Source organism: Anomaloglossus baeobatrachus, unplaced genomic scaffold (assembly GCF_048569485.1).
Source record: "Anomaloglossus baeobatrachus isolate aAnoBae1 unplaced genomic scaffold, aAnoBae1.hap1 Scaffold_263, whole genome shotgun sequence".
NCBI classification, from domain to species: Eukaryota; Metazoa; Chordata; class Amphibia; order Anura; family Aromobatidae; genus Anomaloglossus; species Anomaloglossus baeobatrachus.
This window is the reverse complement of record NW_027442165.1, coordinates 1-14,089: the sequence shown is the minus strand read 5'-3', so window position 1 is coordinate 14,089 and position 14,089 is coordinate 1. Positions and strand designations below refer to the sequence as shown.

Genomic DNA, 14,089 nt, shown 5'->3' with positions numbered 1-14,089 from the left:
GGTGTTCCCTCACAAACCGAACCACGTCTCCGTAGAACCATGGCGCCGTCCAGTTGTAGGGGAAGGAGCTGTCCCACTTGTCCCAGCCTAACCGTCTCCAAAGGGGGAGCAGGAAGAAGCGAGACATGGACCCACCCGCGGAACCTCTCTTGACTCGCAGAGTTCGGCGAACGCAGTCACATACGAAGGAGGATCGCAGGAGGGTGGGGATATCGGGTACGCCCTTCCCACCCTTGCGAGGATCCTTGTACATGATGCTCCGCTTTACTCTGTCCATCTTGGATCCCCAGACAAAACGAAACACCGTCCTGGTAATGGCCCTGCACACGGTGGCAAGGGGGGGCCAGGCCTGGGCCGTGTACTGCAGCACGGGCAGTACCTCGTTACGCAGGACCAGTGCTTTGCCCTCACAGGTGAGGCGTCTGAGGCTCCACAGACCGATCCGTTGGGTGATCTTGGTCAAGCGTTCCTCCCAGGACTTGAGGGCTGCTCCTTCCTTCCCGAACCAGACTCCAAGAACCTTGATGAAATCCGGCTGGATGCTGAAAGGGAAGGGGGCGGAAGAGGCCGGCTGCCAGTCCCCGAAGAGCATGGCTTCCGACTTCCCGCAGTTGACTTTGGCTCCCGAAGCCCGTCCGAAGGTCTCACAGGTCTGGACGAGGGTGTCGACTGAGCGCCGGTCCGCGCAGAAGACAGTCACGTCGTCCATGTAGAGCGAGCACTTGACCTCGAAGCGTTCTGGTCCTGGTGCGGTGATCCCTCTGATCTCTCCATTCCGCCGGATAGCCTCTGCAAAGAGTTCTATAACACAAACAAAAAGAAGAGGTGACAGAGGACAGCCTTGTCTGACCCCTGAGAGGACCGGGAAGGGGTCAGTCTTCCAGCCGTTCACCAACACCGAGCTGTGAATATCAAAATACATTAGTTGGACATACAAGCAAAACATGTTACCCAAACCTAACCTGTGCAGAGCTTTGCCCAGGAACTCATGGGAAACACGGTCGAAGGCCTTTTCCTGATCCAACGAGATCAGGGCTGCGTGCACCCGGCGGGCTTTGATGTACTCGACCGTGTCCCGCATGAGAGCCAGGCTGTCTGCGATGCGACGTCCGGGGATGCCGCAGGTCTGATCCGGGTGGATGATCCGTCCGATAACAGTCTTCAATCTCGTTGCCATCGTCTTGGCCAGGATCTTGTAGTCGACGTTCAGAAGGGTGATGGGACGCCAATTCTTCAGGTCGCACCTCTCTCCTTTACGCTTGTACAGGATCGTGACCATTCCTTCCCTCAGAGATGGAGGCATTCTGCCCTCCACCACCATCTCCTCATACAGCCCTAACAGGTCCGGACAGATTAGGTCTCCCAGCGCTACATAGAGCTCTGCTGGGAGGCCGTCACTGCCCGGTGTCCTGCCAGAACTAAAGGATTTGGCGGCCGAGAGCAGCTCGTCCACCGTCAGAGGAACATCCATGGCCGCCGCGTCTGCAGGGTCAAGATGGTTAGTGATACCTGACAGGAACTTATCGGCGGCCTCGGGGTCAGTAGTCTTGCGGGCGTAGAGTTCGCTGTAGAAGTCGCTGACGACCTTCATCACATTCTCTTTCCCGCGTCGCATGTTTCCACTCTCGTCTCGTAGTTCATTCATGGGCGTGTGACCGGCGTGGAGTTTCCTGAAAAAGAACGAGTTACATTTCTCACCCTTCTCCAGGTTCTCCACTTTGGAACGGAAGACAATTCGCTCGGACTCCTCCTCGAAGTGCCTTTTCAGGCTCCTCTTAGTCTCCTCCAGCTCCTCTCTCACGTCCCAGCCGCATCGAAGAAGGTCCTGCAGGGAACGCAGCTCACGCTGGAGTCTCCTGAAGTCCCTCCTCTTCAGACACGCCTGTTGTTGACTCTTTGCCTGAAAGAAGAAACGGAACTCGAGTTTAACGTATTCCCACCAGTCAGAAACAGACTGGAAGCCCGCCTTGTAGGCCCGCCACGTGGAGTAGGCAGCTCTAAGCTCCTCCAGAATCTCACCCTTTTCCAGCAGAGAGCAGTTCAGCTTCCAGGAGCCCGGGCCAATGGGGAAGCCATGGCCCAGCACACCTTGAAAGTGAATGGCTCTGTGGTCAGAGAAGAAGCAGGGGACCATCGAGTGCCCACTCCGCCCAACCGCCCGAGAGGTAAACACAAAGTCAATCCTGGAACGCAGCGAGCCATCGGATCGGCACCATGAATAGTTCACGGATCCGTGTCCGATGGAGCCAACAACGTCCACAAGAGAGGCTTCGGTCACCATCTCAATGAGCAGTTTGGATGTGACGTCCAACTTGGCAGCCGTTCCAGAACTGCGTCCATCCTCCTCAATCGGGCAGTTGAAATCCCCGGCCATCACTACCGTCCTGGCGGTAGCGAGCTGAGGGCGCAGGGCTTGGAGGAGCTCCAGTCGATCGCTCTTCACAGGAGAAGCATACACATTGATGAACCTGACAGGTTCTCCCGCCCAGGTGCCATCCACGAGCAGTAACCTGCCGCAGACGATTTCCTGAACAGAGTCCAATGTGAAGGCGCTTCCCCTGATCAGCACGGCGACCCCCGCGGACCTACAGTCGCCCCCGCCAGACCAGTAGGATGGGCCATGGGTCCACTCCCTGGCCAGATGGTTGAAGGACCTAGAGGAGGGAAGGGAGCATTCCTGCAGGAAAAATACATCACTAGACTGAGTGTTAAGGAACGCAAAAATTGTCTGACGTCGGAACTTGTCTCTGATGCTCCTAACATTAATGGAAAAGATGTTAATGTTAGCAGTCATTGGAGGAAAGAGAAAGTTAGAGCAGGCGGTGTGCCTTAGTTACCACTCCGGTCGGGCGGTTCTTCCTCTTTGGCACCTGCTGGTAAGGGTATCTCCAGCAGACCCTCTTCTGCTAGCTGATCAAGCAGGGATGGTGCCTCAGTGGCTTCCGACTCCTCCATTTCTTCTTCGGCCACAAGGGACTCCACCATCTGCTCCAACACGTCCGGTTCTGGGAGGAGGCCATCCTCCTCTTCCTGGGGTGGGTTAAGGTCCACAATGAACAGCTTGGAAGGTTCTGCGACAGGACTATCTTCCACCTTCCTTTTCCTTTGGCCTGTACCTGAGGAGACAAGAGCTGGAAAATCCTCCTCGGTGAAAAGTGCAAGAGTGCTGAGGCCCTCTGCTCTCATGGTCTGGGGAGGGAGAGTGGGCTTTGGGGGGGGGGTGAGGAGACCAACTGAGGAGTAGGGAAATGAGGTGGAGGTAGTGGAATCCTCAGTAGGGTTGGCCGGGGGGGGAGGGGTTTGGACAGGGGTGACAGGGGGGGGGACCAGGGAGGGGGCAACAGTTTTCTTACCCTTCTTTTCCCTGGACTCCGTGGCTGCTGGGGCATCGGCTGGAGCCACGGTCGCCGGGTTCTTGGCCGCCTTGTCCTTGGCCTCTGTGGCCTTGGTCGTAGCTGCCTTGGTCGACGAGGCTGTGACTACCCGATACTGGGTCGCCGCGGCAACCCTTGCCCAGGATTTCTCCCGCTGTGGGCAGTCCTTGTAAAGGTGGTCCGCCTGTCCACATAGGTTGCAAGTCTTCTTCTTTGGGCAGTCCTTGGAGCTGTGTCCTGTCACCCGGCAAACCCTGCAGGCGTCCTCCTTGCAGGTCTTCATCGAATGCCCTTTCCCGCCACATTTCCTGCAGTTGTGTGGCATGTCCGGGTAGTAGATGAGACCAAAGGAGTTTCCCAGAGAGAATGTCGGGGGCAGGTGCTGGAGACCATCCTCGGATGCTGGTTCCCTGTAGAGTCGAACGGTTACTGACCACTTACCCGTCCAGAATCCGTTGCCGTTAAGGATGTGGGATGGCTCCCTCACCACTGTGCAGAGACGTCCCAGGAACGTGGAGATGTCTCTTCCTGGGGTGTGCGGGTTCCGCATGGAGACCGTGATCCTCTTCTCATCCCTCTGTATAGGACAGGATCCTAAAAAAGAATGAAAAGGGGAGTCCGGCATCGCTGCGTTCATCGCCTCCCAGTATCTCCTGCAGGCATTCACCGTGGCAAAGGTTACCAGAAAAATGCCAGTCATGAAGGTCTGGACACTCAAGGTTTCCGCCCTGGAGAAGCCCTGATCCAGAATCATCTTCTTGCAGAACACGTCGCTGGACATGTCCGGCAACCTACCATCCACCGCCTTTAGCTTCAGGGCGACCGTCTGCCGCATCCAAGGCTCCAGGGTTGGAGCCTTTTCAGGCGGCGTCCGGGCTCCCTCCGGCTGGCTGGCGTCGGAGGTAGGGGCCTCTTGGGCCGAAGAAGCCTCTGGATGAGCCTTCCTGGAGGTCCCTGGGTCCTGAGCCTTCTTGGCTGCCTTCTCTGGCTTGCTTGCCATGGCTGGTTCCTGCTTGAGTTCCCGGAGCTGGATCTTGGATTCTTCTCCGGGTGTCTTCTCCCGCTGTGTTCCTCCTCGAAGTTCCTCTGGTCTCCCCAAGTCTTCTCCGAGCCTTCGTCTTCTTGCTTCTTTCTGCCAAGCTCTTCTTCCGTCCGATCTCCCTCTTTCGGTCTCGGCTGGGCTTCGGAGCTTGTCTCCCTGATCGTATCTCGTCAAGTGTAGCTAGCTCAGTTTGTTCTGATAAGAACAGATACTACACTTGATCTTAGCCAAAAGGCCGAGAAGCGATAACCAGAATTGGTTTGGGCCTCGAGTGGCACCCTGGCCTATGCCGGACACATCTTAGGGAGAGAGAGCGAGAGGGAGACAAACCCACGCCTACAGAAGACATTTTGTCACCCAAGCCAACCCTTGAAAAGGCTGCTTTGCAGAGCAAAAACAAGAAGAATGGTGCGTTTTGCAGCCGCCGCCCCCCACTGCAATGAATCTGAATAACTCCTCCTTTAGGGCGCAAGCAACTCCCCTCCCCCTTGCAGTCTTTCCAATTCACGATACAAAAAGACGGACAGGACAGGTTGCCTGACTTTCCGTCACTGCCACCCTTTGCCATCCTTACCCGTAGAAAGCCCTTTCATCATCCCCAAACCCTAATCTTTTCCCTTTCCTTCCCAGCCCCCAAACCCTGCCGTCTGTACCCTTCTCACCACCCGCATCCCTTCTCCTGTCATCCCCCTACCACCCGGGAAAAAAAGAGCTTGCCCCCTCCTTACACTAGCCCACCCTCCCACCCAAAGAACAACTTCTGCTGCGCAGCTTGTTTTCTAGGCAGCAGCGCTATTGTGATGTCAGCGGGGGCATTGTGACAAGCCGCCAGTGTTCCGTCTCTTCATGTTGTGCACAGTTCAAACGGAAAATACATCAACAGGCAGACTACAGAAAAGCTTACTAACAAAGGTTAGAGGGGGGCTTTCTCAGAGGGCTTTTTACAGTTTTTCTATTCCCAATTAGCCGTTTAAGTGTACTTATTGAAAGTAGTAATTCTTTTATAGGCCGCCCTTTCTTAGTATTTGACGTTCCTTATATTGCGGTATGAGGCTTCGCAGCAGGTTGCAAACATTCATCACCCATGACTGTCCCCAATTGGGCTCAGAAGCTCAATGTCTATCATGACCTCTCTTTTAGAATGTCCAAGAGCAAGCAAACTATTCCTCCAGGAGGGGGAGCCAACAGACAACGAAAGAGATCATCATTACTCAAAGAAAACCCCAAAAACCAATGCATGATAGGAATAAACAGGTAACTTTATTTGGAGTGGAAGCGGAGAGATCGCACCAGATGCCAATTCTAGATCTTATCACACCTGTGGTCACTGCAGCAGCAGGTGAATCCACTTTGTCCAAAAGGGATCTATTCCATTCAATTGCAAATGATCTAGATAAGACAGAGAAGAAGATACTGCAGCACGGGACATAGCCGAGTTGGTCAGGTTGAGTGGTGATGAGTTTGCTATTTGGATGAATAAAGAAAGTAAAAAGTGTGAAAGATAAAAAACAAAAGGAGGAAGTGTGAAAAGTGAATGGGCCAAATTGAGGTGCATATGAAGACGTATGCTTTCTTCCAATTCATTAAATCGGGCTAATATGAATCAGGTGAATTGAGTTCTGCTTTTGGAAACTGGGTTAAGAAGGGGTGCACCGGTCCTGGAGGTACTGCAATACCAGGTCAATGCGTGGAGTGGACAGAGCAAGCTCTTTTTCCATCTCCCTGTTCTAAAAATCCATTTAATATATGGTCCCCAGATAGGGGACGTATCAGATATTAAACTGATAAGAACAGATGAGATTTCATCCGCAAATTTCAGAAAACGGTCATCGGCCACCACACAAAAGCGCAGTGCCGCAGGTGATCGCCTCCCGAGCCCAGGAACCACCAGCCATAAGGGGACGTAAGCACCAAAAGGCGCAACAATCCCCGAGGCCGGCGGTTGTGCAAGCCCGGGCCCCTCCCAGCCAAGACCAAGGCAAACCCAATGAAGGGACTACACTTGATCTTAGCCAAAAGGCCGAGAAGCGATAACCAGAATTGGTTTGGGCCTCGAGTGGCACCCTGGCCTATGCCGGACACATCTTAGGGAGAGAGAGCGAGAGGGAGACAAACCCACGCCTACAGAAGACATTTTGTCACCCAAGCCAACCCTTGAAAAGGCTGCTTTGCAGAGCAAAAACAAGAAGAATGGTGCGTTTTGCAGCCGCCGCCCCCCACTGCAATGAATCTGAATAACTCCTCCTTTAGGGCGCAAGCAACTCCCCTCCCCCTTGCAGTCTTTCCAATTCATGATACAAAAAGACGGACAGGACAGGTTGCCTGACTTTCCGTCACTGCCACCCTTTGCCATCCTTACCCGTAGAAAGCCCTTTCATCATCCCCAAACCCTAATCTTTTCCCTTTCCTTCCCAGCCCCCAAACCCTGCCGTCTGTACCCTTCTCACCACCCGCATCCCTTCTCCTGTCATCCCCCTACCACCCGGGAAAAAAAGAGCTTGCCCCCTCCTTACACTAGCCCACCCTCCCACCCAAAGAACAACTTCTGCTGCGCAGCTTGTTTTCTAGGCAGCAGCGCTATTGTGATGTCAGCGGGGGCATTGTGACAAGCCGCCAGTGTTCCGTCTCTTCATGTTGTGCACAGTTCAAACGGAAAATACATCAACAGGCAGACTACAGAAAAGCTTACTAACAAAGGTTAGAGGGGGGCTTTCTCAGAGGGCTTTTTACAGTTTTTCTATTCCCAATTAGCCGTTTAAGTGTACTTATTGAAAGTAGTAATTCTTTTATAGGCCGCCCTTTCTTAGTATTTGACGTTCCTTATATTGCGGTATGAGGCTTCGCAGCAGGTTGCAAACATTCATCACCCATGACTGTCCCCAATTGGGCTCAGAAGCTCAATGTCTATCATGACCTCTCTTTTAGAATGTCAAGAGCAAGCAAACTATTCCTCCAGGAGGGGGAGCCAACAGACAACGAAAGAGATCATCATTACTCAAAGAAAAACCCCAAAAACCAATGCATGATAGGAATAAACAGGTAACTTTATTTGGAGTGGAAGCGGAGAGATCGCACCAGATGCCAATTCTAGATCTTATCACACCTGTGGTCACTGCAGCAGCAGGTGAATCCACTTTGTCCAAAAGGGATCTATTCCATTCAATTGCAAATGATCTAGATAAGACAGAGAAGAAGATACTGCAGCACGGGACATAGCCGAGTTGGTCAGGTTGAGTGGTGACGAGTTTGCTATTTGGATGAATAAAGAAAGTAAAAGTGTGAAAGATAAAAAACAAAAGGAGGAAGTGTGAAAAGTGAATGGGCCAAATTGAGTGCATATGAAGACGTATGCTTTCTTCCAATTCATTAAATCGGGCTAATATGAATCAGGTGAATTGAGTTCTGCTTTTGGAAACTGGGTTAAGAAGGGGTGCACCGGTCCTGGAGGTACTGCAATACCAGGTCATGTGTGGAGTGGACAGAGCAAGCTCTTTTTCCATCTCCCTGTTCTAAAATCCATTTAATATATGGGTCCCCAGATAGGGGACGTATCAGATATTAAACTGATAAGAACAGATTTTTGATTTAACAGCATCTTTATTATCATGCACTTCTCAAAAAAAAAGTAACAAACCATGTACGGTGCCGCAGCCCCGTACACACAGAAATATACAATCATTCTTACATAGCAATAGAGTACGACGCACTAAACTATACATCACGCTCCTATGCTATCCGTAGCACTCAAGCTGAAAGAAAAAGTTAGACAATAAATAACGACGAACCGGCGATTGGGGGATGGGGGTAGGGGAAAAGGGATAGGGTGGGGAAATCACAGGCCCGAAGCTTTATTGAAGGACGCACATAAACGGGAAAAGGAGGGAGGGGGCGTGGAAGAGGTTTAGACCTCCTCCTCGGCGCTGTCGTCCGGACTGTCCATGATGGAATAGTCTCTGAGCAGGCTGTGGATCAGCCTGCGGCAGTCCTGGATAGACATCCTCTCCCTCTTCAAGATGAGCCGGTTCCTGGCGACCCATATAGCGTCCTTAAAGCAGTTCATAAGGCGCCAAGCCTCCTGGATGGCTCCAACGGTGTGAGTCCCAGGGAAGAGTCCATAAAGTACGGAATGGTACGATAGGCTCCCTCTGGGGACGGAGTTCCTCAGGTCATCCTCCAGGGCAACCAACAGGCGCTGTGCAAAACGGCAGTCCCAAAAGGCGTGCAGCGATGTTTCCTCCACGAAGGGGCACCTTGGGCAGTACCGGGTTTTGCACAGGTTCCGGGCGTGCATGAATGACCGGACGGGCAGGTCCGCCCTGTATCGCCATCCATGACAAGTCCTTGTGCCCGTTGGTCAATCCAGCCGATGACACGTTGGTCCAAACAGTCTCCAGTGTGTCGTGGTGAAGTCCTGGAATGTTCTCCATTTTCGTCCTTGGCTCTGATGAGTTTGTGGATAGTCTTTGGCTTCCACAAATCAGGCTTGAGTCCTCCAGTTGGTATTCCCTCACAAACCGGACAACGTCTCCGTAGAACCATGGCGTCGTCCAGTTGTAGGGGAAGGAGCTGTCCCACTTGTCCCAGCCGAACCTTCTCCAAAGGGGGAGCAGGAAGAAGCGAGACATGGACCTACCCGCAGAACCTCTCTTGACTCGCAGAGATCGGCGAACGCAGTCACATACGAAGGAGGATCGCAGGAGGGTGGGGATATCGGGTACGCCCTTCCCACCCTTGCGAGGATCCTTGTACATGATGGTCCGCTTTACTCTGTCCATCTTGGATCCCCAGACAAAACGAAACACCGTCCTGGTAATGGCCCTGCACACGGTGGCAAGGGGGGGCCAGGCCTGGGCCGTGTACTGCAGCACGGGCAGTACCTCGTTACGCAGGACCAGTGCTTTGCCCTCACAGGTGAGGCGTCTGAGGCTCCACAGACCGATCCGTTGGGTGATCTTGATCAAGCGTTCCTCCCAGGACTTGAGGGCTGCTCCTTCCTTCCCGAACCAGACTCCAAGAACCTTGATGAAATCCGGCTGGATGCTGAAAGGGAAGGGGGCGGAAGAGGCCGGCTGCCAGTCCCCGAAGAGCATGGCTTCCGACTTCCCGCAGTTGACTTTGGCTCCCGAAGCCCGTCGAAGGTCTCACAGGTCTGGACGAGGGTGTCAACTGAGCGCCGGTCCGCGCAGAAGACGGTCACGTCGTCCATGTAGAGCGAGCACTTGACCTCGAAGCGATCTGGTCCTGGTGCGGTGATCCCTCTGATCTCTCCATTCCGCCGGATAGCCTCTGCAAAGAGTTCTATAACACAAACAAAAAGAAGAGGTGACAGAGGGCAGCCTTGTCTGACCCCTGAGAGGACCGGGAAGGGGTCAGTCTTCCAGCCGTTTACCAACACCGAGCTGTGAATATCAAAATACATTAGTTGGACATACAAACAAAACATGTTACCCAAACCTAACCTGTGCAGAGCTTTGCCCAGGAACTCATGGGAAACACGGTCGAAGGCCTTTTCCTGATCCAACGAGATCAGGGAAGCGTGCACCCGGCGGGCCTTGATGTACTCGACCGTGTCCCGCATGAGAGCCAGGCTGTCTGCGATGCGACGTCCGGGGATGCCGCAGGTCTGATCCGGGTGGATGATCCGTCCAATAACCGTCTTCAGTCTCGTTGCCATCGTCTTGGCCAGGATCTTGTAGTCGACGTTCAGAAGGGTGATGGGACGCCAATTCTTCAGGTCGCACCTCTCTCCTTTGCGCTTGTACAGGATCGTGACCATTCCTTCCCTCAGGGACGGAGGCATTCTGCCCTCCACCACCATCTCCTCATACAGATCTAACAAGTCCGGACAGATGAGGTCCCCCAGTGCTACATAGAGCTCTGCTGGGAGGCCATCACTGCCCGGAGTCCTGCCGGACCTAAAGGATCTGGCGGCCGAGAGCAGCTCGTCCACCGTCAGAGGGACGTCCATGGCCGCCGCATCTGCAGGGTCAAGATGGTTAGTGATACCTGACAGGAACTTATCGGCGGCCTCGGGGTCGCTAGTCTTGCGGGCGTAGAGTTCGCTGTAGAAGTCGCTGACGACTTTCATCACGTCCTCTTTCCCGCGTCGCATGATTCCACTCTCATCTCGTAGTTCATTCAGGGGTGTATGACCGGTGTGGAGCTTCCTGAAAAAGAACGAGTTACATTTCTCACCCTTCTCCAGGTTCTCCACTTTGGAACGGAAGACAATTCGCTTGGACTCCTCCTCAAAGTGCCTTTTCAGGCTCTTCTTAGTCTCCTCCAGCTCCTCTCTCACGTCCCAGCCACATCGAAGAAGGTCATGCAGGGAACGCAGCTCATGCTGGAGTCTCCTGAAGTCCCTCTTCTTCACACACGCCTGTTGTTGACTCTTTGCCTGAAAGAAGAAACGGAACTCGAGTTTAACGTATTCCCACCAGTCAGAAACAGACTGGAAGCCTGCCTTGTAGGCCCGCCACGTGGAGTAGGCCGCTCTAAGCTCCTCCAGAACTTCCCCCTTTTCCAGCAGAGAGCAGTTCAGCTTCCAGGAGCCAGGGCCAACAGGAAAGCCGTGGCCCAGCGCACCTTGAAAGTGAATGGCTCTGTGGTCAGAGAAGAAGCAGGGGACCATCGAGTGCCCACTCCGCCCAACCGTCCGAGAGGTAAACACGAAGTCAATCCTGGAACGCAGTGAACCATCAGGTCGGCACCATGAATAATTCACAGATCCGTGTCCGATGGAGCCCACAACGTCCACGAGAGAGGCTTCGGTCACCATCTCAATGAGCAGTTTGGATGTGACGTCTAACTTGGCACCCGTTCCAGAACTGCGTCCATCCGCCTCAATCGGGCAGTTGAAGTCCCCGGCCATCACTACCATCCTGGTGGTGGCGAGCTGAGGGCGCAGGGCTCGGAGGAGCTCCAGTCGATCGTTCTTCACAGGAGAAGCGTACACATTGATGAACCTGACAGGTTCTCCAGCCCAGGTACCGTCCACGAGCAGTAACCTGCCGCAGACGAGTTCCTGAACTGAGTCCAACGTGAAGGCGCTTCCCCTGATTAGCACGGCGACCCCTGCGGACCTACAGTCGCCCCCGCCGGACCAGTAGGACGGTCCATGGGTCCATTCCCTGGCCAGATGGTTGAAGGACCTAGAGGAGGGAAGGGAGCATTCCTGCAGGAAAAATACATTACTAGACTGAGTGTTAAGGAAAGCAAAAATCGTCCGACGTCTGAACTTGTCTCTGATGCTCCTAACATTAATGGAAAAGATGTCAATGTTAGCAGTCATTGGAGGGAAGAGAGAGTTAGTGCAGGCGATGTGCCTTAGTTACCACTCCGGTCGGGCGGTTCTTCTTTGGTGTCTGTCGGTGATGGTATCACCAGCAGACCTTCTTCTTCTAGCCGGTCGAGTAGAGATGTTGCCTCAGTGGCTTCCGACTCCTCCATTTCTTCTTCGGACACCAGGGACTCCACCATCTGCTCCAACACATCTGGTTCCGGGAGGAGGTCGTCCTCCTCTTCCTGGGTTGGATTGAGATCCACAATGAACAACTTGGAATGTTCTGCGACAGGACTATCTTCCAACTGCCTCTTCCTTTGGCTTGTACCTGAGGAGACAAGAGCTGGAAAATCCTTCTCGGTGAAAGGTGCAGGAGTGCTGAGGCCCTCTGCTCTCATGGTCTGGGGAGGGAGAGTGGGCTTTGGAGGGGGGGTAAGGGCACCGACTGAGGAGTAGGGAAAAGAGGTGGAGGTGGTGGAATCCTCAGTGGGGTTGGCCGGGGGTAAAGGGGTTTGGACAGGGGTGACAGGGGGGGGGACCAGGGAGGGGGCAGCAGTTTTATTACCCTTCTTCCTGGACTCCGTGGCCGCTGGGGCTTTGGCTGGAGCCGCGGTCACCGGGTTCTTGGCCGCCTTGGCCTCTGTGGCTTTGGTCGTAGCTGCCTTAGTCGACGAGGCTGCGACTACCCGAGCCTGGGTCGCCGCAGCCACCCTTGCCCAGGATTTCTCTCGTTGTGGGCAGTCCTTGTAAAGGTGGGCCGCCAGTCCACATAAGTTGCAGGTCATCTTCTTCGGACAATCCTTGGAGCTGTGTCCCGTCACCCGGCAAACCCTGCAGGCGTCCTCCTGGCAGGTCTTCATCGAATGCCCTTTCCCACCACATTTCCTGCAGTTGTGTGGCATGTCCGGGTAGTAGATGAGACCAAAGGAGATTCCCAGAGAGAATGTCGGGGGCAGGTGCTGAAGGCCGTCCTCGGATGCTAGTTCCCTGTGGAGTCGAACGGTTACTGACCACTTACCCGTCCAGAATCCGCTGCCGTTAAGGATGTGGGATGGTTCCCTCACCACTGTGCAGAAGCGTCCCAGGAACGTGGATATGTCTCTTCCTGGGGTGTGCGGGTTCCGCATGGAGACCGTGATCCTCTTCTCATCCCTCTGTATAGGACAGGATCCTAAAAAAGAATGAAAAGGGGAGTCCGGCATCGCTGCGTTCATCGCCTCCCAGTATCTCCTGCAGGCATTCACCGTGGCAAAGGTTACCAGAAAGATGCCAGTCATGAAGGTCTGGACACTCAGGGTTTCCGCCCTGGAGAAGCCCTGATCCAGAATCATCTTCTTGCAGAACACGTCGCTGGACATGTCCGGCAACCTACCATCCACCGCCTTTAGCTTCAGGGCGACCGTCTGCCGCATCCAAGGCTCCAGGGTTGGAGCCTTTTCAGGCGGCGTCCGGGCTCCCTCCGGCTGGCCGGCGTCGGAGGTAGGGGCCTCTTGGGCCGAAGAAGCCTCTGGATGAGCCTTCCTGGAGGTCCCTGGGTCCTGAGCCTTCTTGGCTGCCTTCTCTGGCTTGCTTGCCATGGCTGGTTCCTGCTTGAGTTCCCGGAGCTGGATCTTGGATTCTTCTCCGGGTGTCTTCTCCCGCTGTGTTCCTCCTCGAAGTTCCTCTGGTCTCCCCAAGTCTTCTCCGAGCCTTCGTCTTCTTGCTTCTTTCTGCCAAGCTCTTCTTCCGTCCGATCTCCCTCTTTCGGTCTCGGCTGGGCTTCGGAGCTTGTCTCCCTGATCGTATCTCGTCAAGTGTAGCTAGCTCAGTTTGTTCTGATAAGAACAGATACTACACTTGATCTTAGCCAAAAGGCCGAGAAGCGATAACCAGAATTGGTTTGGGCCTCGAGTGGCACCCTGTCCTATGCCGGACACATCTTAGGGAGAGAGAGCGAGAGGGAGACAAACCCACGCCTACAGAAGACATTTTGTCACCCAAGCCAACCCTTGAAAAGGCTGCTTTGCAGAGCAAAAACAAGAAGAATGGTGCGTTTTGCAGCCGCCGCCCCCCACTGCAATGAATCTGAATAACTCCTCCTTTAGGGCGCAAGCAACTCCCCTCCCCCTTGCAGTCTTTCCAATTCACGATACAAAAAGACGGACAGGACAGGTTGCCTGACTTTCCGTCACTGCCACCCTTTGCCATCCTTACCCGTAGAAAGCCCTTTCATCATCCCCAAACCCTAATCTTTTCCCTTTCCTTCCCAGCCCCCAAACCCTGCCGTCTGTACCCTTCTCACCACCCGCATCCCTTCTCCTGTCATCCCCCTACCACCCGGGAAAAAAAGAGCTTGCCCCCTCCTTACACTAGCCCACCCTCCCACCCAAAGAACAACTTCTGCTGCGCAGC

The 14,089-nt window shown here is 54.1% G+C and overlaps 1 protein-coding gene, 1 non-coding gene and 3 pseudogenes across 2 annotated transcripts; all 5 read right to left on the bottom strand.

The window, feature by feature from the left end:
• Window positions 1-4,559: 4,559 nt before the first annotated feature.
• On the bottom strand, window positions 4,560-4,663 carry LOC142264245 (U2 spliceosomal RNA; annotated as a pseudogene).
• Window positions 4,664-6,058: 1,395 nt separating this feature from the next.
• Window positions 6,059-6,243, bottom strand: LOC142264291 (U2 spliceosomal RNA). Its single transcript, XR_012730831.1, has one exon. It is a non-coding gene; the product is annotated as a U2 spliceosomal RNA (small nuclear RNA).
• A 1,598-nt stretch (window positions 6,244-7,841) lies between these two features.
• Window positions 7,842-8,045, bottom strand: LOC142264243 (U2 spliceosomal RNA; annotated as a pseudogene).
• A 3,576-nt stretch (window positions 8,046-11,621) lies between these two features.
• Window positions 11,622-13,187, bottom strand: LOC142264203 (uncharacterized; the record flags this gene model as incomplete). The annotated part of the gene is made up of 2 exons (XM_075332246.1): window positions 11,622-11,669; window positions 11,893-13,187. Coding segments are annotated over 2 exons (1,343 nt in total), but the record flags the coding sequence as incomplete, so codon positions are not given.
• A 273-nt stretch (window positions 13,188-13,460) lies between these two features.
• LOC142264244 (U2 spliceosomal RNA) lies at window positions 13,461-13,564 on the bottom strand (annotated as a pseudogene).
• Between the last annotated feature and the right edge of the window lie 525 nt (window positions 13,565-14,089).